We start from the raw sequence: 23,080 nt of genomic DNA, 5'->3' as shown, positions 1-23,080 counted from the left end.
GCATTATAAATACAAATATCACTAAAATGCATTAAGGTTGTTAGAAGAATCAAAAATCAGGTACTAATCGATGCTAAAACAAGAATCAAAACTAGATAATCATTTGAAAACACTAAACAATCAGAACAGGAAAAATATGGCCTTTCCTGAACAGTTTAAAAATAACATTGAGTTTTATCAGAATTAGTGTAATAGGACAATGTTTAATAAAGCAGTTACTATAATTCAGTGTGAAAAATGTCAGTGTATTGCTTTTTTATTCTCTTTGTGGTATCAAAATTGTATCAAAAATCATGTATATTCCTTTGTATTGAAATAAAGTTTGACATTTGAGTATTATGATAAGACTGTAATACACACATCATTAGTTATACTGGCCTCATCATGAAATAATTATGTATTTGAAGTATTGTAAAGAGGCTTCTCTCAAAAACGAGAACAGAGAAGCATGGACTGGTGTAGCTGACCTCTGATGACCTCGCCTCCGCTGTGGGACTGGCTCTGGAGGAAGGAGAGCAGGGCGGAGGGCTGGTAAGTGCAGTCCACACAGGCCTGGACCGTCTGCTGCAGCACGGAGTTCACCGGAGCCGGGCCGAAGTGGTCCGGGAGCTGCTGGACCAGTTTACGATCCAGGTTTGGGCCATAGTTTCCATGTTTGTTCACATACACACACACTGGAAGAGAAGAGACAAGTATGTGGTTTCAAAGAGGTGGGACAATGATATGAAGCCGTCATAATTATAATCGGGGCGTTCACAATGGGACTAAAACAGGATTAAACTGAAAACAAAACCTGGACTAGATCAGAAGCAAACAAAGATTACAACAAGACCAAACAAGTCCACATCGGGATTAAAAATGTGCTATTTAGGACCAAATAACGACAAGTCTAAACGTACCAAAAGTGTTAAAACCCATTTTTGAATCAGGCGCACGTTAGTTCAAGACATATATTTTTACAGTTAATGTTTTAGGCACTTGAGACAAAACATTTACACTTTTAAATGATCTAGAATCAGCATAAAAATGTCTCTTTACGGCCGTATATTGGCTGAATTTAGAAATCTAAAAATCTTTGAATCTAATCAGTTATAAATTCTTCTTCCTTTCCAGAATATTTAGGATGAAATGGGATAAAGTGGGACAATGGACAAAGTAGAACAGTCAAGTTAGATTATTTTTATTTAAAAACACATGCACTTGGAAAACAAATTAGGTTTTCATTATTTTCTGAAACGTGACATGTCATTATATGGAAATTACCAGTAAAACAGGTTAATCAAGCCCAATGACAGCAGTTTGGGATAAAGACAATATATTTTGTTCAAACCAATAGATAAAAATAATACACATGAATAAAACCTGCAAAAATATTCTTTATTTTAATATGAATGAAGTCTGATTCACATACAGTTACTATTCCATCTAACAAAGCCAATACCAAACAAACTTTAGAAAATAACAAACCTGGTCGAGGCAGAACTTAAATGCCCATATCGAGCGGAATGACCGTAAACATACCATTAGCATTCATTAATTATAAGCAGGCTTCGTTTAATGTGATTTACCTGTGCAGACGACACTGGACCCGTTGCTGTGGTTACTGTCCGTGGAGACAAGACTGGAGCTGAGTCTGGATTCTGAAGGAGCAGGCGAGACCGGGGAGGACCCTAAAGACTGGGTCAGGCGGGACTTTCTCTGCACCAAACACAGACAGACATTAGTCGGACTGGATTCAGATTAGTCTTAGTCTTTAGTCTGGGTTTGGACTTGTCGTTACTGATTAAGAAACAAAAAACAAGATTGAAGTAAGACTTGCAACTCTCAAAGACGGTGTTGTGTACGTGTCTTATAGCAACTAGTGACTACAGCAAGGTTATAATTGTTCAAATTAAGAAATGACTTTGTTGTTTACATTTTTCTCAGTCTAAAGCAGATAAAGAAACCTTCAAAATGTTGCTAAATTATAATCACAATATCAGGCAAAATCCGAATGTATCGACATTATTGCACCATTTGGCTTTTAATGTGTCGTAACTTAAAATAATCACATACAAATTAGTCATAATCTTCAGAATTAGCTTGTTTTGCTCCTGGTTTAGCCTTTAGCTTTGATTTGGACACAGTTTGACAGCTAAACAAATGGATTACAAAACTGTGCTCTTATTCACAGGAGCTAAAATTAGGAGAGGGCTTTGGCACAATTTAAGCTTGTTATTAACTCCAAACTCTAAATAAGATTAAACCATAAAAATGCAGCCAAAACAGCCTCTTTGCTAAACCTGTCGGTGCCTTATTTATTCCAGTCCCGCCCGATCTTTCAGCGGCCTGTCCTCCCCCGCTCTTCATCACCGTGTTAGCCAATAACCTCCATAACACACCAAACATTCCCCAAAAAAGTCAGTGGGCCAGATCATAACATATTGCGCCTTTGACATGTTGTTTACCCTGCTGCCGGGCTTTGGACCCCTCTTCTTGTGTGGTCGGGGGGCGAGCGTGACCCCCGGCGAGCTGCTCCTGGGGGGGCTGCTGCGGGACGTCCCGCTTCCGTTGACCGACGAAGCAGACCCCGCCGCCGCCGCCTCTGCCGCCGCCGCCTCGGCTGCTGCCTTGAGGAGGGCGATGGTCTGGGATTTGGGTCGCCGGCCCCGGACCCCCTTGCGCACCGGCAGCGGGGGTAAGGGGTGAGGGAGGCGGTACGAGGTCTGCATGAAGGAGGAGCTGTGGGACGAGCGGCGACTGGGCAGCGAGGAGGAGACGGGAGCCAGGAGCGCCCCAGGGAGAGTGACTGAGGGAGGGAAGACGGAGAGATGAATATGATGTTTAGGTGAATTACACTGACACAGAATTTAAATATAGATGTCAATATTATTCGAGCAAACAATAATCATGATAATTAACTGTTTATTTGTAAGAACTAAAATAAAATCATATTTGAGAGAATTTTAGAAGCATTTCAATTGAATCTATTCTACAAAAACTGAATGTCATGTGCTCTTTATCAGGCTGTTCATGATACACTGACTTCATAATTCTGAAAAGCATAAGGAATGTAAATCCCAAAAAATAAGTGATTTTATTGTTCTGGGCTATTTACTGTGACAGATTCCAAACAGAGATCAGAATCAGAATCAGAATCAGAATCAGAATCAGAATCAGAATCAGAATGAGAAGGTTTATTGCCATTGTCAATGAACAAAATTCACAAACATAGGAACTTGTCTTGGTGATCGATGCAACACAAAACAATAGATGTGATATTTATAATAAATTCTACAAGTATTAACCTGCTGACTGCTGTATTAAAACTGAATCTGCTGCGATAAAAAGGCAAATTAGTCCCAATTTTTTTTTATTCTGACATTAAGAGTATTTTACACAAACAAAACATGATTTTCATAAACTTTTAACACCAATTTTAAGGGACATTCGTGTAAAGGGAAGTACAAGGCAATCGTACCGGGGCAGCTGGGGCTACAAATGAAGGAAAACTGTAAAAGTGAATGAATTATACAATCAGAAAATGAATTTAAATGTCTGAAAAAAGGATTAAACACAGATGCTTTACTCGCACAGTTATTGGCAAGTTTTTCAATCCAATTTCTTTTCAAAAAGCTAAAGTGGGCAATGGAGAACCAGCAGCTTGTGGTTAGGGGGCAACAACACAACCCACTGAGCTACGGGACATGTCATCAATGGTTTGTTTTAAATATATAAATGCCTAATATTTCATTCCATATTGCATTGGTATTATAATACATAACGTGTCTCTTCTGAATATAATAAACAGACATTTTTAGTCTGGGATGAGACAGGTCAAAGGTTATAGACTATTTATTACCCAGAATGAGCTCAAACAGAAACGTTCTTTCATCCAACGAGGTCTAAAGTCATGAGCCTCTGGGCAACAGCTTCAGGAAACACAACAATCAAGAGCATTATAGAGCGCTAAAGATTTAAAAAAAACAGCAAGGGTCAACGAGTAATTGGGAGAAAGAGAAAGTTTAATTGTTTAAAGGTTAACAGACAAAGTAAAGAGGTTTTGGATTCTAAAGTCTAAACTTAAAGCCAGGAAAATAGCGTTTTATTCTCAGCCGTCACTCCCCCGTTTGTCATTTCTTATCTGTGCTTGGCTGCTGCTAAAATCCACATCCACTAAACAATGGCCCTTGAATCCTTTAAAGAGGCATCAGCCGGGACCAAACAAAAGGGGTGTCTCTGTCTGCAGGAGAAATATAATCCTACTTCAGCAAACAATGGCGTGATTTACATGAAGAGTACATTCAGCATTGTGAGGCTAATTAAGATGGACTTTATTTTGCCTAAGTGTGACTTGATAATGGGATTAAATAATACAGTGCGTATTGGGTGTGGTTCTCCGACCAGGCAACACCTTCTACAATATTTTGGACTTTCACGTTTTAAGATTGAAGAGGCAAAAAGTGTTGTTGTGCTTTTAAAAAAGAAAATAGTTTTTGACGAGTTTCAGTCAAACCAATTTTAAAAACACACAAATAAACAAGGTGCGTCTGATTATCTTAAAAGTGCAACAGCAGTGGGGACTAGGGATGTCAAGATTATTAGATGAATCAATGATCGTGATTATTCAGGTCACAATATAATCGTAAGGGCCAAAACATTATAATCGTGACAATTTTAGAGGCAAAATTAAGTATTTTTTGTTCATTATAAAGCCCAAAATATAAACCCAACTTTTTTATCTGGCTGTTTTTGTCACATTTAACTTTATTTTGCTTTGCATACACTTCATTTCAATAAGTCGGTCACAAACCTGAGGAACAGGAACATTTCAGACCACGGGAATGAAAGAAAACTCAAGAATTCACTGCTGTTTGGTCGCGGTCTCAATAATCGTGAACAATTGTTAAATGTTGATGTTTTTTCTTCACAAAAAGCGTAACACTAAAATTTAACATGGTGACATTCCTTGAGGGGAAAAATTATGATGTTTTCGTGATGATAAATGGGCTTTGTGCAGTGGTCCTGATGGGAGCCCTTCACACACAGGTTCAGTGGGTGAAAAGGCTCAGCTGTGACGGTTTTAGTTTTCCTTTCAGTTACTTGTTGGCAAAGTTGTGTCAGAGTGTTGTTTTGTCTCCTCGCTTCGTGTCTCTGGAGAGATTATTCTTATCTCTTTTACAGACGTGACGGACTCAGCTAACCTGGAAGCTCCTCAAAAGTGGGCAAAAGTTCAGCAAAACCAAAAATCGGAAATCCAGATGAAACGATGAATGGCAATAACAACGGATCAACAAAGTGTGAGTCTATAACAAACCCTGCAAACTGCACTCAAATCTAACTCAAACTACAGTAACTCTGGACTTGGGCACTCGTATGTACAAACATTAAAGAAACTAATATAGTTGCAGGGTTAGAGTTTGAAAATAAACTCTATTATCGCTGTAGTATTGACATTTCCGATCATCCCTGGTGCAATATTTTCTGTCTAGAAGAGCTGTAGTGTTGTTATTGTTAATATTATAAGAGTTATTTCTAAGTTATCTGTTTTCATGATTATACGTCTGTGCCTAATATTTGTTGCAACACTGGAATTATCTTATCTTGGTTCCATAATGTCCCAAATCTGGACTAAGCAGCTCCAAATACAAGATAGATGAATAGGGAATAATAATGTATACGTGTATTATTATTGACAATGTTCAAATCTAAGCTAAAAACTGTTTTGTTTAGCTGTGCACATGATATTATTTATTATATATTATCTGATATTATTTTATTTGCACTCTTCTCTTTTATGTCTTTAATTATTTGTTTTTTTTCCCGTTTGTGCAAATTGTGTTCTACAAATAACCTTTCCTTGCTTTGCATTACTCAAATTGAAACTATATCAAAGTAATTTAAGGCTGGGTTCACACTTCTCTATTTTGTCCTGAATTTAGCCCATTTCAGTCTTTTTTTTTCTCTTTTTGACAGTGCAATTTCTGACATCATCACATAACAACGTGAAAGAAGAAAAGCACAATTGTTTTCTGTTTTTTCCCCTGTTCATCCCTTCCTCTCATGGGACCCCCACATCCAACCACATCCATCACTAACACACACACACACACACACACACACACACACACATCCACCCACATCCATCACACACATCCATCACACACATCCATCACACACACACACTCTCACACACACACTCACACACACACACACACTCACACATCCATCACACCTCGCACACACACACTCACACACAAACACACACAAACACACACACACACAAACACACTCTCACACACACACACACTCACACATCCATCACACCTCGCACACACACACTCACACACAAACACACACAAACACACACACACACAAACACACTCTCACACACACACACATCCATCACACCTCGCACACACACACACACGCACAAACACACACGCGTAAACATGCACATATATTTCCTCATAGATTAAGGCCAGTTTAAGAGGAACAAAATAAATACAAATAAAACCAAGTATAATCATAGCGATAATCATAATAATGATGAGAAGATATTTTTTTAGTCTTGGTTAGCTTTAGTCCCTATTTTGACTTGAGGTTTGCGCAAGTGTGAACGCAAATAAAGACTAAAACAGGCCTAATCAGGGTATTAAATATAAAAAAAACAAAAGATTCAATAGGATTAAACTGAACCAAGACTTAACCAGACCTGAAATTACACAAGAGTACTGTGTACCAGGACTGGACCAAAGTAGGACTGAGCCAGGACTAAAGAAAAACTACAAAACATTCACCAAATCTCAAACTTCAACCAAAAATCTACAATAAAACTAACCCAAGATGGACAAAAAGCTTAAGCAAAACATGCACTACAAGAAACAACTTCTGAGCAATGCCATTTTATTTCTTCTGCATTTATACACTTTATTTGAGAGCAGAGAAGTCACAACAGGACGACGCACTGACCAAAACCAGGACTAAACGGAACACTAAAACCAAGAAAGCCAAATAAACTCAAATCGACCCCAGGAATAAACCAAGACCATTCAAGATCTAACAAATAGGTCAGACTCAATGAAACTCTAGGATATTCTCTCTCTGCGAATGCTTTCTGGAGGGATCTCAAATGAGCCGCAGCTTTTCAGACTTTTTGGCAGAGGCTTTGGGGCTTGTATTACTCTCTGAGGGGAAACAGACAGTAAAAGCACAAAACGCTGCTTAATCGGCCAATGAGTGAAAGCAGGTGAAGAAGGAGCGGGTTTTTGGTTTCAAAGAGCTGCGGGGGAACAAGCGATGCTAACCAGGCAAAGAGCTGCAGGTGTAGAAAGACAACAACGCTCGGATTAAATGTGAAAAAGTGAGTGTTAAAGCCGAACCACGTAAGATTAAACTCAAAGAAGAGACTGAAATAAAGGTGTTGAGAGATAAGATTGCCTTTAATTCTCCAACAATGGGGAAAGTCCAGTGCTGTATCCTAAAGTACAGTATGTATTTTTATGCCATACCGTGGAATATTATGTCCAAAGAAACTGCATTTCTATGGAAACAAGCGAGCGCAGGGCAAGTACAAGTAAAGTCTGTGAAGATGCGAGTAAGGACGCATATTTTTAAAGCAAAAAAATAATAATCTAAAAAAGAAAAAAAAACATGCTTTTATTTTAGTATTTTTTTGGGCTCAAATAAATGCAACTTTTTGTAATTATTTTTCCATTAAAGCATTCACATTTTAGTCACAATTCCCAAAAGGGGGGGAAATGCTACAAAGTTATTCCACTGTTCATTAATTCATTCATTAATTCAAGTAACCCCAGAAGTAAATAAACAGCAATTATTTAGTCATCACTTTGTATTCTAAAAAGAAAAACAGGCCTACATTGCACACGCATGTCAGATACGTCATGCAAGTTAAAGACAAGCGGCGCTAATGGCTAAAACGACACAACAATAACATTTACAAACCTAAACGAGCAGCAGCGTCTTTATTAGCCTCGTGTGTATTGTTCAGGCTGTAATTAAAAAAACATATGGCACTGATCATGTCTCTGTAACAAAGACTGACCCACTGACCCGTTCAGCAAGGTTCGCCCAGGGGGTAACGAGCGTGCACGAGACTCTGCGTGTGTGTGTGTGTGTGTGAGTGTGCACGTGAAGCCTGCCTGTCCAGCACTATTTTGGCTTCTTTAACAAAACAACATGCTCTGCTTCAGTGCATTTTATTATCAACAATTGAAGGAAATGAGGTGAAAACTTGCAGTGGATATAACAGAAAATGAAAAAATAACTATTCTTACAGTGGAAATGCAACTCTAATAATGTGAAGACGAGGAATATGTCAAATGTAAACACGTCAATGCAGTCGTTTGGTCAAAGAAAAAGCAGATGCAAGATATGGTACTAAGAGAAGATTTTGTAATGGATAGCAACACCACAGACACATTTTTTTCTATTAAAAAAAAGTTTCAAATGAACAAAAAAGGCAACAAATATAAAATACAAACTTACAACTAAATGTTAATGTCTGTCAAGTAAGTACATTTCATTTGTATAGCAGCTTTCACAGACAGAAGTCACAAAGTGCTTCGCAAAAACACAGAATAAAATAATAAAAACACAAAGAACTTACAGTGAGCAATACACAACTATATACAGTCAAATCAGTCCCGAAAGCAACTGTAATTAAAATGCCTGATTGAATAAAAAGGTTTTGAGTAAAACTAAAGGAATCAAATAAAACAACGTAAAAAGGTTAATAGTAAAATAGGTTGTAGTTACAGCCTTTTTTCATACAATCATGATCTCAAGAAAGTTGGAAGAAAGTTGATCATTCACACAGATTATTGATTTCCTCTGAACTATGTAACATCTGAGGAATTTAGAAAAAGGAACAACTTCGATCAAATGAAATGTTTCGTCGACACTCAAGGTTATTGAAAAAGAAAAAAGAAGTTTTGTGATGTGATTTGTGTGATTCTGAAGCTTTACACGAACAAATGAAACCCAAAAATTCCAACCAAATTAGCAAAAAACAAAACAAATTAACCGAATCCGGCGCAATACACTTCTGAAACTGTGCAAAAGCCGAGCAGAGAGACCAGAAAAACAGACTTTCTCCTCAACCGATGTCATTTTATAAAGCAAACAAACACTTCAAGACATAAAAAAATTAAAAACAACTTTACACCTTTCAAAATACAGCAGATATCGTACAGAAAGAACATCGTGAACTCACCAAAAGCAGAAGTTCCCACTGCAGCTCTTTTTAAGTTGCAGCGATGGACTGGAGTATTTCCCGACCCAAAAAAAAATCTGTTTCTCACGCCAGTCGCTTCTTCCTGGTTCTTTCTTTTGCAACGACAACAAACTCACAAAATACTTTTACACTTCAGTTGTCCGAATGTCTCCCCAAGAATCGTCTCTTAGTTTTCTGCTACTTCCGATGTGTTTTCTAGCAGCAGTAGCAGTAGCAGTAGTAGTTTTCTCCCGGTACTAGTCCACAACAAAGGAACTGCTACTACTACTATTGCAAAATCCTGCCCACCGAATGAATGAGCGTCAGGGGGCGGGGCGGGTAGGGGAGGGAAGGGGAGGCCTAGGGGAGGGGAGGGTATGTTTGATTTGCATATGGAGCAGGGGAGGGACGGGTGGAGACAGGGAGGAGGGGGGGAGGCATGTTATCTGTGGGCCGAATCGACAGGCAGTCAGTCACCTGCCTCCTAAACTGGCGGGGGCTTTGGAGGGGGGGGATGGGGGAGGTTAGCGCAGGGTTAGCACGGGGCTAATGGGGCTGGCGTGGCGGCGTCCCGGGGGAGACAGAAGAGAAGGGAGGGGGAGGAGGATTTAGAGCTGTGGTGATTGAAATGTAGACATCCGGGCTCGCTCCAAAAGAACTTCTACACTGATTGTAGAAAGGAAATGTAAATTACAACTGCAACAAGTTAATTGATTATTATGGCGTCAATGCATTAAGTAATTGAATAGTCATTAACTGGTCTATGCATAGGTTTGAAAACGTGCCATGAGCTGAGAAAATAAGTTTTATGACTCAAATTGAGCTGGAATTCGATGAAAATGATGTGTAAATTGTGTAAATTGAGTGTATTTGATGAAAACACCCTTTAGTCCTCAAACGGCTTCACTTAAGCTTCATCTGGGGCAAACTGGGTACAAATATTTTCATCCCGTAACTTTTGCGTTCTAAAAAACCAAATTGATTAATCAAAAGAATAATCGATAAACTACGCTAATCGATAACTATAAATACTACTATAAATATCTTTGTTGTGCAGTCTTTTTTCCCATGTAATCATTTTATCTGTGCCATTTTATAGTAACACCTGAAATGTAACCGTATCACATGCTCTTACGTCACGGTAACCTCGGAGAAGTCTCAGTGTGAAAGGTCAGGAGCCGGAGCTGAGACTCAAAAATGAGCAGCGAAGCAAACGGGGGCAACGAGGCGGAGCTGTCACTTAAAGACGTCTTCATCTGAAAGGACCACTCAAAAACACCCACAAACGGAACGAGTCATTAGGTCTTTAACATCTATGACACACAAAAGTCAAGTATTAGATGTAAAAAAGTTAAAAGATCAGGATTGTGTTGCCACTAAGGTCGTACAAAACATGTCTAAAAAATATAGTATCTAAACTAGCATACAAGAAGACAGTATATAATAAAAGAAAATCACATATTCGTGTCTTTCCTGAATAGCTGTAGAATGGTCAATATCAGAATAACACAAAACCTCACATTAAAACATGATTTAATTGAGTAAAAATGGCATTATATTGTTTGTTTTTATTTTGGTTACTACACGTAAACTTAACATATTTAATTTAGTGTTCATTAAAAGCATTCTGGGACTTTAGTATGATAAAAGTATTCATTGATCCAGGTTTTTCCACAACTCTTTTGTGTATTTGAATCATTGTTTAATCTTATGTCACTCCCAAAGTCCACATTTGCAAGCTCTAATCATATTCTAAAATTGAAACCCATCACAGTTGAGGAAAGAGTGAAGTTTTCTGTATTGATTGTATCTATTGAAAAGGATAATCCATAAATAATATAAATCAGAACAATTATATCTAAGTTTTGATCCATAAACATGAACATAAACACACAGAGACATTTAAAATCAATACATTCACTCTTGTATCAGCCAAAATGTTTGTGATTTTGTTGTTGCAATTTACAGTTTTATTCCTTTTAATTTATTGTTTTACTATTTATTTATTTAAACATAAAACACCAAAAACATACTTTAAAAAATGTACCTATGCAAAGAAAAACGAAAAATAAGAAAAAATATATGTAGTAGAAGTAGTTTTATTCCTTTTCTATTTGCTTTTTGTTAGTATTTATTACCTTTGAGTGACTGTGTTCAGGCACAAAACAGTTCTTAGTTTTTAGTGACATTTTCTCAGTAAGTTGAGTCTATACGATGCCTGTAATTTAGATTCACCATAATATAACGCACCATTTATTTTACTTTTATACTTCCATGTGATTTTTATGATGAGTAATACTGCAATTGTGAGAAGATTCCTTTTCACTCACTGTAAACTGTGAGACATCGTCAGCGCGATTTGTCATTGAAATATAATCAAGTCCTACTCACAGAGCCCGAGAGGACGCTTGAGAATCGTATTTATTGTACCATAAATTACATCCAAAACGGCCGCCAGGCTTAAATCGAATACGTCTCGTTGAAAAAGAAGATTATTTATATATAAACTCTGCACTATCTTCCTTGGCCACATTTCCTCTGTATTCATATCAAGATAAAATTGAAAAAACAACTTTTTCCATCGCTTTTAAAACCTTATTTCTTTCATTCAACACCAAAGTATTATTTCTGCTGATAAGATACTTCATTTGTTTATTTCAAACAGACTTCCTTGAACAGCCATTGACTGAAAGGGTCGACAATCAGCGCAGTATTTGAATAATGCGCTCGCGTTTAAGCCGTGATGACAAAAGAAGTCTTGAAATACCAGTGAAAGGCGGCGCTCTTTGACCCCGCCCCCAAAGTGCGACCCCGGACCCTCTGACACTGACGCGTTTTAGACTTTATGAATAATTCAAAGAGGTGATTTGCATAATGACCTAGTTTCCACAATTAAAACAACAGTCCGGCAAAATGGGGGGAAAACATTAAAAGCAAATACCATATTGTATTGCAATTTCTCAAGCAGCTTTCTTTTAATTTTATTTCTAGTTCTTTTTCATTTTGTCGTCATTGCACTCAAAAAAAAATATGATATGTACATTAAGTAAAGAATAAAACAAATACAAGAAGAAAGTAATGAAACACAGCCAAACTGTTCAAAAGTGGTGATTAGAGATGTTAAAATGATTAGATTAATCAATAATCCTGATTATTCCGTTCACAATATCATCAAAAACTAAAAAACAATAGTTATTCTTAAATTCAATCTAGAGTCTAAAAAATACAGCTTAATGGAAAGTACTGTTTTTGTCACATTTACTTTGGAAATTAAAGAAATTAAAGATTTCACTGATGTTTTGTATCAATAATCGTTAAATTGTGAAGTTTTTTCACACAAAAACCGCAACATTTAACTTTTAAATTGCGACAGCCCAAGTAGGGATTTTTTAAGTGTATTATCAACCTATACTTTAGATTTTTTCCCCCAAGTATTATGTAACATCTGTGCAAGTTAAAGATGCCGATTATGTGACATGACTTGCTCTCAAGAATTCAAAATCTTTATAAAAAACTATTCACCGTAAACTTAAAATTTCAATCAGATTAGCAAAAAACAAAACAAATATACTTCCCAAATTGAGAAAGTAAACCATAAAAGGAAGAAAAATCTCAAACATGGCCAAACAAGTTTACAGCTTTGAAATTACAGCAAATATCATTGAAAAAAAAATTAAGAACACGTGAACTCTACAAAAGCAGAAGTTCCAACTGCAGCTTTGAAGTTGCAGCAATTGACAAAGTATTTCCCAACAAAGAAGTATCAGTTTCTCCCCAGTTGTTTCTTTCTTTCTTTCTTGCTTTCTTGCTTTCTTGCTTTCTTGCTTTCTTGCTTTCTTGTTTCTTTCTTTCTTTCTTTCTTTCTTTTGCAACGGCAACAAACTCACAAAATACTTTTACACTATGAGTAGCAGTTATCAGTATCAAACATACATTATTTCCCCACACGTCTATGAAAAGGTTTACAATTACCACAGCAGTGCTTTAATCTGAGCGGCTCAATGAAAGATAATGATGATTTTTAATTACTGTCGACGCCTCTCTCATCTCGAGATAATTATGAGCTCATTAGCACTCAAATCGTTACCTGCGCGTCTGAACCAAACACAACCTGCTCCATTTCCCTGCCACTCGCTAATTACATTCACCTTTTGTTAGGGATTTATTTAAATGTCTTTCAGCCGATGCCAATATCCGATATTTGCCTCGCTGTCGTTGTCAATCTTTTCCAATCCTGATGTCGACATTTTAAAGTGCACACGACAGGTTTGTTGGTATGTTTGTTCTGATTATGACTTTGTTTGGTGGCATTGACTCTATTCTAAATATTCAACATGGTTTTACATCAGTCGAGTCGCAGTTTATGAAAAACAGTTGAAAAATGTAAGTTGAAAAGCAGGAAATTCCCCCTGTGATGTCATCAATAAGCGACATTGCCTCCTAAATACAGAGAAAAATTACATTCAACTGACACATTTTTATGACAGGTTCAACAATCATTTAACAAAATACAGGTGTTCTATGGTATTGTTACTTGTCGAATCATAATTGTTACGTAATTGAAATAGATTTTGCCCCCTGTTTACATTATGGTTGCTAGGTAACAGTTGTGGAGTTACCAACCAGATGTCCACCTAGGAAGTAAAATAATACACTTTTAATAAACAGATTTTTGGGGGGTAAAATTGTAAACATAATCAAGTTCACTACATTTGAGTGATTTGTGTAATCCAACCCACTGGTTCTCAAACTGGGGGTTGCGAACCATGAGCAGGGGGTCGCAAGATGATGTTAATTTATATTTTTATACTGTTATACATTTTTTCATTGAACACAGTAATTTTTTGAGTTATCTGACCTAATTTCACTAAAACACAATAAAATGAATACAAATAAACCTAATTTTAAAAGGTTTACACCTTGAAATGACTACAGTGGGGGTCCCGAGTAGGCTGCATGGTTGTTTTGTGGGTCTCAGCCTGACAAGTTTCGGAACCCCTGGTCTAACCTGTCACATGCACACTAACTAAAGCTGATTGCAAGAAGCATAACATTAACAGCTCAGACAAGTCCAATAAACAAATGTGCATTTCAATCTCCTCCTGTTGACTCTTCCCTCTCCACTGTCTCTAAATCAGACGACCACTCCACACGTAACTGCGTAACTACAGAGCACCCCAGAGCACCACAAAGCACCCCAGAGCACCACAAAGTACCACAAAGCACCCCAGAGCACCACAAAGCACCCCAGAGCACCACAAAGCACCCCAGAGCACCACAAAGTACCACAAAGCACCCCAGAGCACCACAAAGCACCCCAGAGCACCACAAAGCACCCCAGAGCACCACAAAGTACCACAAAGCACCCCAGAGCACCACAAAGTACCACAAAGCACCCCAGAGCACCACAAAGCACCACAAAGCACCCCAGAGCACCACAAAGCACCCCAGAGCACCACAAAGCACCACAAAGCACCCCAGAGCACCACAAAGTACCACAAAGCACCCCAGAGCACCACAAAGCACCACAAAGCACCCCAGAGCACCACAAAGCACCACAAAGCACCCCAGAGCACCACAAAGTACCACAAAGCACCCCAGAGCACCACAAAGCACCACAAAGCACCCCAGAGCACCACAAAGCACCCCAGAGCACCACAAAGCACCACAAAGCACCACAAAGCACCCCAGAGCACCACAAAGCACCACAAAGCACCACAGAAGCTGCTCCTCCAGAAGCTCTGTTTAAGATAAGATAAGATAAGATATTCCTTTATTGTCCCACATGGGGAAATTTCATTGTTGCAACGCAGGTAGATACAGAGGCAGATACAGAAGAAAAGAACAGATCACTTATAGGAAGTTTGAAAAACTGCATGTCCTTCCCTCGCTCTCATCCCCCATTTCACACTGTTCTTTCCTGTCTAGTAAAGCCTACGGGCAACAAAATATTTTTTAAAAATGCTACAAAAACAGATGAATACAAATTTTAAAAAGTCATTTTGAGAGTGTAACGGGATATTTTCTGCACTTCTGTGATTCATTTTACAGACATTTCACATTTGTCTGATAATTTAACCTCAAATATTAATTTAAAATATGTTTCAACACATTTATGTTAGTATGACATAATATTGTCTGATTATCGTTATAGGGATACTAATTTTTGTCAACATCGACACATTCTGATATTTATTGGCTCTTTGGTTCTTAAATTGTTGTTGTTGTTGTTGTTTTTGTTTTTGTGTGTGATTTGTACAATCCAATGAGAACCAAAACATAGATTGTGCATCATATCATATTGTTTTGTGGATTGAGAACTATTGTGTCATGTCATTTCTCTTGTGGATCAATAAAGTTTATTTGACGCCTGTATTTTATAGTTGTTAAGGGCAGTTTACTGGGGTTTTGACCTTGTTTAGACCAAACCTTAATTTATCTTTTTTTCTTCCATTTTAACTCACTAGTTTAATTTGCAAATACTTAATCCATGAAATAATATGACATCTTTTCATACCTGCTGAATTAAAGTCAAATAACTGCCACTGTGTGCAGTTTTAAGTCTGAAGGTAATTTCCCAGTTTTGGTAAGACTAAAGCTTCTTTAGTTTGTTATTTTTCTTGACCTTGGTTTTTTTCTCCAGGAAACCAGAGAACAAAAAGGAAATCTACTCAGACACAGGATGCAAACTCTACACAGACGAAAACCCCCAGACCACAAATCAAACACACTGCGTCTCCTAGAAAATAAACATAAATATCACCTGTTTGTATCCATGCATTTAATATAATACTGTCCAATCAATGACTTATTTGTCAGAGTTCCTAAATAAGTAGAAGTCATAAGCGTTTTAATAACAGGAAATAATCCAATCCAGTCAAGGACCTTCTTGCCGTTTTTAAAATTAAATACATTTGTTTATCTATTTTAACATATTACCCGCAATCAAACTTCAAATTTAAATAATACAGTTATTCAAGACTCAAGACTGATAGTAGTAGTGTCTTCCTAACTGTTTTTAATGAACGTTTTGAGTACTTTTACTGTGGCAGACCTGCTTCAGTGCATTTCAATGTTTGCAGTCAAATGTACCGACGCCCCAGAGCTGCAAAAACAGTCTTAGTTTCTGAGGTTGATGATGTGAAACTGCCATCCATCAACAAACCACAGCGAGCCCAAAACAGGAACGAGGCGCACACATTTCCCATCCATCACAGACGTTTAGGCCGGCGTTATTTACACAACAGCAGAAACAGAAGCTGCACAAATCACTCGACGAAATGACCGACGACTTAATATATCGAGACGTTAAATCCAACATAAGGCTTTCTGCTTGGTTACAACATGCAGCAGGTCTGATTAAATAAGACTCACACCGTTTGAGAAGGATTATTCTAAATTAGGTCTGAAAAGCTGTAACGGACACGAGTATCTGATTAAAACACATTAAAACATGTTTATCACCCCGCGCGAATATCTGCTGAATTAACTTCCCGTTTTTGACTTGTTTTGATTGATTTTTGGAGTAACCAAAGCTGTTGTCTTTAATCTATTCATCTCTCCAAACAATTGAGTGGTAAGTTTAAGTTGAAACATGATATTTAAATGATAAAACATCAAGCTTAAAATGACAGACTCCAGAAAAAAACAACAAATACAACAAAAATGCACTTTCCTACAGCAAGACCCCACTAAACCTGCTCAAGTGAACCTCACAGATCTGAACCAGTTCAACAGCAAAGCAAAGTGAAGCAGTGGCTGAAACAGTAAAGCCAATGTAAAAGTGTGATTTTGTAAACATGTCCTACTGTGCTGCATGTTGTGTATACTGTATATATGTTACTGACTGTATATTACTGTTCTGTAACTACTCATAAATGTAACAACTACTATTTATCTTTTGATAGTTGCTGCAAAGAAAGCTGTGTTTTTTTTAGAAAATAGAATGCAAAATGTCCTGTTGTTGTACCTGTAGTTTAAACCTCTACAAACACCTTCTGTGGATTATCAGTTCATGTTTCAGTCTTCAGTTGTTTGCAAAGTTCACTCAATCTTAATAATTGTAAAAACGCAGTTCTCATGCGCGGTGCAAAAAATGTGCAATCAGCGCCCTCCTGTTCCAGAACAAACACCAGATCATACTCACAGAAGTTCCCTGGCGGCTGTAAGCTGTGTTTGGTCATGGCGCACCACCCGACCGGGAAAATGTCTCTGGAGTCGTGGGGGCACCAGTAGTCGAAGGCGCCCCTCCATCCATCAAACATGACGAAAATCTCCTGACCTCTGGCCTCTCCCACGGTGGCGGGACAGATCAGGTAAGGGTTCTTCCTGTCCACCGCCTCCAGCTTCATCCCCGGCTGGAACAGGTTTTTGGCCGGACTCGCTGGTTCCTAAAAGACATGTCCATAAAGAAATCTGAAATCTAGAAGACGATCTAATTATCAAAAACAATGTGACACGTGTCGGTTCATTAGAGGATTTTTAGAGTATCTGTTGCATTGGAAAGACAAAGTACAATTGATTTCAAAATAACTCTTTCAATCTTGACCATTTTCCATTGTCTCTTTCAGTTTTGTCTTTCTCACATTTGTTTTTGCATAATTGTCCATGTAAAAACCTGCATAAGTGTGAACAATCAGAGAAGAGAAAGAAAGAAAGGAATCAGATTGCTCACATCAGATGTAAGTGTTAACGTGACATTTCAACAATCTGACAACTCCAGAAATCAGAAAATGATCAGATTGTTTGTGTACATGTAAACAGACAGAGAGCTAGGATCAATTTAAAATAGTTTAAACTAACAGACTTTATTGAGCTAGAAAATGACTAAGACACTTTTTAAAACATAATCTGAATGATAATAGCACCAAAATATAAGTCAAGATAAACATGCGACCCAAATATGATCCATATATATGTTATCAACCTGTCCCATGTTCTTCTACCTGACAATATATTGTATTTGTACATTTCATCATAAATGTACAGTTTAATAGTATTAATATAATTGTTTTGCAACTTTATCAACAAAGGAAAATACAAAGGAAACAGTGAACTTCAATGGTCAGATGGTGTTATTACTATTGTCTATGGCTCCCTCTACTGTCTTAGATGGAAAGTGCACAGAAACAAAACCTATCCTGAATTTTTTTTTGTACGGGATGACAGGGGAAGTGCGGCCTTAGTGTAGGCCTGTGTCTGATCAAGGCTCGGCATTGGCTGAAACCGTTTAAGGTTTAGGGAAAAGGTTTGGGCCAGCCAATCAGAGGTGTGTTTCCCCCACCACCTTGTAAAAAACAAATTGGCGTCCCGGCCCTCATAGGACAAGAGGAGAGAGACAGAGCATGTAGTCTGAATCTGAGTTAAACTGTACCTTTTTAAATACAGAACTCGGGGCCATTTCTGCTCCACTCAAAGTTCGAAGAAGGAACATTGGCCACGAGGAAGCATTCATCCTAAAACCTGAAACATCAACAATCATTCTTAACATTTATATAGACAGGGCAATTATAGAGTGACTAATATTATCAATGTGATCAGTTAAAGTGGTAGAACAAGCAGTGGTTTTAGCAGGACCAAAAGCAGAACCTAGTCTCGTATTACTGAGTATCTACTTAAAAACATTTGATCTATTGTACACTAGTAAGAAAGGGCTATGACGCTGATTGGCTGTGGAAGGGTGGTCCACCTTCTTTCAAATTCTCCGTCTGAAAAAGCTGTCCTAGTGGAAAGTGGAAAGACAAGTCCTGCATGTGAATACAAGGCTGTGCCAAAGGGTTCGTGAGAGCTGGGGAAGTGTTACGTACTCCTTTCCGATACTCAAGCTTTAACTTTTACAGCCATTAAACCTTTGTCATGTCGACTGTAAAGGGTATTTTAAAGTGCTTCTGACAGGTTGGAACACTCATTGAACTAAAATGCAGTTAAGATAAATATGTTGCTAAAAGTTATACAAATCTTATCCTAGAATAGCACCTTTTTTAGGTTTATAATTTTACTTCCTGTTTGTAATTTTCACACTTGGAAATTACCCAGGACCCACTGGGCTCATCTAATGTCACAATTATTTTATTTGACAAATAAAAATATATGATTTTAAAAAAAAAAATGTTGAATCAATGTTTAGAGGGTCAAAAAAGTTGTTTTTTTGTGTAAATTCTGCATAAACTTTGGATGGAATGAGGCGGTGTGATGTCACTTCCTGTTATTTTCAACACATTTTTGAGGTTTTCTCCACAAATGGCTGCTTGATCGATGTAAATCTATCATTTATATTTACAACAGGTATAAATACACCAAATACAGTCAAATTAGAAAATAAAAACCTGTCATAGGAACTTTAAATTGAACTATGGCAATATTTTGAAGTTCCTGAATTGTACAGGTAATACTTTAAAAACAAACGATTATTACGAGTATTTCCTCTTCTAGCTAACACTATAAGTTCCAAAAATGAATATGTTCTGTTCAAGTCTTGGATCAAAGAACAAACGGAACAAACAGACCAAACCAAACAAACCTAGCGGTGGCTGTAGCATGTCGCCGCTCCTCTCGCACGTTCCTATTGGCTGAATCTCGGACGAATCGACCAGCCGCCAGAAGTCGTTGGTGTTGTCGCTGCCGTCGAGTCTGAGCCGCAGCCGCGTGCCCACCATGCCCATCACCGTGGCGATGCACACCGAGTTGGAGTTCCGAGGGTCCCGCGCCTCCAGCTTCATGCCCGCCTTGAAGTCATTGGATGGAGGGACTCGAGACTGAGGCAAAAGAGAGAAACGAAACGTACTTTGAGGACGTATTATGCTTAGTAATAAACTATAACGTACAGTACATACATGTTGTTCATTGTTAACTAAAAGATTAATCTAAAATGGCTTGACTTTGTGTTAAAAACGGCAGAGCTACCTGACATTTTAGAACCCTTCTTTTGTGTATAAATTCAAGTTACTGTACTGGAAGAGGGCGGGGATAGGGGGAAGGGGAAAACAGATCTTTTCTGAGTGGTCTTGAAGGCAGGACAAAACAGGATTACTCAGATGTGCATGAATCTATCAAAACACACCTCTGAGAAAACTAATTATGAAAGAACAGCTGGTGATTAGCTCATAAAAGTTGATCATATGTAGCTTTTATTGCGTTAAGTACAAATTTAACTTTGAGATAGGGTAAATACATTTTTCATAATAAAATGTTCCGCTGATGGAGAAAATGCAGACGTGAGACGCCCGGTTTGTCTGTTTCCCCTCAAACCGTGATGGCTTTTCTACATCAAATTGAGCCGAACAGTAAAAGAGGAACAGGAAGTAGAGCTGAACATTACCTGTTTAAAGCTCGAGGGCGAAGCTGCAACGGAGGACGTCTCTTTTAGATAATCGTCCCAACAAAACGGTTCTGAGGGGGAAAAAATATGCATTACAAACAAAAGAGTATTACAAAAACAACCGAACCTCAAAACACACAAACTTTAAATTCAATTCGACACATATAAACGCAAAGGACGTATAAGAATAGAAAATAAAAAGGCAAAACACAATAGTATTTCAAATAAACATTTCAACCCAATTTAACATGACCAAAATCGGATGTAATAGTCCAATATCCATCCTAAACTTTCACTTCTCGTTTGCCACGCTTTGTCTTTCTTCATCATAAAAAAGTGAACTGAATCTTTACACTCTTTTCTTCTAACGATGTTGAATAAACGATTAACCGTCACTAATAAAGCGGATTACCTAAGACGCAGCCCTACTGTATTTCACCACGGCGAAGCGCACAAAACCCACTGAAACGTGACACAAATACGCTGTCATTATAATTTAAAAATAACACACTGAAGGGGGCTGAAGAAAAGGCCCCCCGCCCGCGTCCCGTGCAATGTGAAACGTGTGATCGGTGACACGTGTCAGCGGGGGACGGGGGGTTTACCCACCACTGGATTTGTCGAGGGCAGATCCCGCTGTGAGGCCGCTCCGCCGCTGCTGCTCCTTCTTCTCCTCTTTCTGATCTGAAATGAAAAGATGATTGAGGGCTCATTTGCATTTTGATACAGACGCTCCAATTACCAAACAGAGACGAGGCAGGAAAAGTTTATTAGCGTCGAGGGGAAGGCACCAAAGACCTTTACGCACCGCTTTGTTCAGAGTAATGGCTACAGACGATTCTGACATTTTAATTGTGGGCGATTGTTGATTTTTTTGAGGCATAAAGAGAGTGGGGTTGTCAGAAAATATGAAAAAGTAATAATCAATACCAAATTGTAATCGATGCTAATACCAAAACCAGCTCGCAACTTATTTGAGCAAGTATCAATGCTGAAAAACCTCATAGACATAGGAAAAAGAGTTTATATTATCATTTTTGAATCAAAATCTGTATCAAGTTTTTTTTCTAAAGCCAAAAGAGAAAAATTAGACATTTTTAGAAGTAATCTTCTTATTTGAATCACAAATATGTCCTGACCTCAAAGACAAGAACAGAAAGAGTAATAGTGTCAGTTAGGGCAGGGAATAAGATCAAAAGATTTTGAGTCTCATTTGTCTTATTAAAAGAAAGATTTCATGAAAAATATCCTGAACATAAAGGATTTTAATGCAGCTTAACACAAAAAATAAGACAAATTTCTTCCTCAAAAATCTGAACTCTGCTCCAAACCACAAGCTCTTAATGACGAACAAAACGACTCAAGCTTTGACGATTACAATAAATTACAAATTCCTGGAGCCAGTAATAATATCAGTATTTAAGTTGTAGCAAAGACAGAAGCAGCACAATATATGTACTTTCCACTAAGTAAATAAATAATACCTCTTCTTTTTACTGACATTTTAGATTTTCCAAGTTGGAGAAGTGCTTGATTTAAATGTTCCAATTATTTATATCCACAAGCTTCATATTTCTGTTTAAAGGCACGATTTTGAGATTCAAAAGATGTAATATTTTATTTTCAATAGTTAATTGTCATAGACATTGTTGGTCATTTTTCATCACTTTTAAGCCCATAAAAATGTCATTGAATAAGTCACATCAATTAAAAATAAAAAAACTCATAATAATAGGGCTGAAAAAAGCTAATAACCATTTTCTGGACTATTCACAGATCAAAAATGTACTGAGAGAAAACAATAATCAGACAAAACAATAGCTACATCATAATGACAAAGTAAATAAGTTTTTGGCTGTAAATATATCTATCAGCATAAATTTATTTGGGTCAAATTTAGTAAAAAGTCTTGCAATCCAAACAACAATTGTTAGTTGCAGCACATTACAACACATAGACCCGATGTTTACCTCTGTGTGGAGTGCGGCCCATGTTGACCACAGGATGTTCAGTGGGAGGTCACCTACAGAGACACAAGCGAAGAAGAAAACAAACATCACTAAAACTGTACATTTATCCAAAAACATCAGCTCCTGAAAAGCCACTTCTTCTGTTTTCAGAGACTTGATCAAGTGAAAACAAAGCCTCAGTCAGTCCGTCCTCCCTCTTTTAAAGACATTTTTATGTGTTAACAGCTCCAAAAAGAACTGTAAACTTTTCCTGGTTTTACTTGAAATATTTAAGATAAAATAAGATATTCCTTTATTGTCCCACATGGGGAAATTTCATTGTTGCAACGCAGGTAGATACAGAGGTAGATACAGAAGAAAAGAACAGATCACTTATAGGAAGTTTGAAAAACACTCTCAGTAGAAGATCTCCTATAAACAAAAACTCCCATTTCCCAACAAGGGATGGAGGGGAAAATAATAAAGATAAAAACTAGAAAATCTGCAATGACTGAAGCCATTGCTGGAGTGTCTGCGTCTCTCCCTCTCCCCCCATCTCCCCCCCCCCCCCCCCCCCCTCTCTCCCCCTCTCCCTCCCTC

At 37.8% G+C, this 23,080-nt stretch overlaps 1 protein-coding gene across 2 annotated transcripts in view; it reads right to left on the bottom strand.

Annotated features, from left to right (window-relative positions):
• Positions 1-22,587, bottom strand: part of LOC140381055 (polycomb protein SCMH1-like) — a 36,299-nt gene extending 13,712 nt beyond the window's left edge. For both annotated transcript variants that reach the window (XM_072465076.1, XM_072465077.1), the window contains exons 1-9: positions 22,502-22,587; positions 21,141-21,215; positions 20,532-20,602; positions 19,734-19,968; positions 18,588-18,676; positions 17,361-17,604; positions 2,448-2,788; positions 1,569-1,698; positions 468-674 (exon numbers count right to left, since the gene is read on the bottom strand). In XM_072465076.1, coding sequence (XP_072321177.1) covers positions 468-674; positions 1,569-1,698; positions 2,448-2,788; positions 17,361-17,604; positions 18,588-18,676; positions 19,734-19,968; positions 20,532-20,602; positions 21,141-21,215; positions 22,502-22,523 — 1,414 coding nt within the window. In that variant the 5' untranslated portion in view covers positions 22,524-22,587. The remainder of the gene's footprint in view (positions 1-467; positions 675-1,568; positions 1,699-2,447; positions 2,789-17,360; positions 17,605-18,587; positions 18,677-19,733; positions 19,969-20,531; positions 20,603-21,140; positions 21,216-22,501) is intronic.
• Positions 22,588-23,080: the final 493 nt, after the last annotated feature.

Source organism: Eucyclogobius newberryi, unplaced genomic scaffold (genome assembly GCF_026437365.1).
Source record: "Eucyclogobius newberryi isolate DKJ021-1_F unplaced genomic scaffold, fEucNew1.0.hap1 SCAF_5, whole genome shotgun sequence".
Taxonomy (NCBI): Eukaryota; Metazoa; Chordata; class Actinopteri; order Gobiiformes; family Gobiidae; genus Eucyclogobius; species Eucyclogobius newberryi.
Note: the sequence above shows the minus strand (reverse complement) of the source record. Positions and strands in the feature narration are given on the sequence as shown.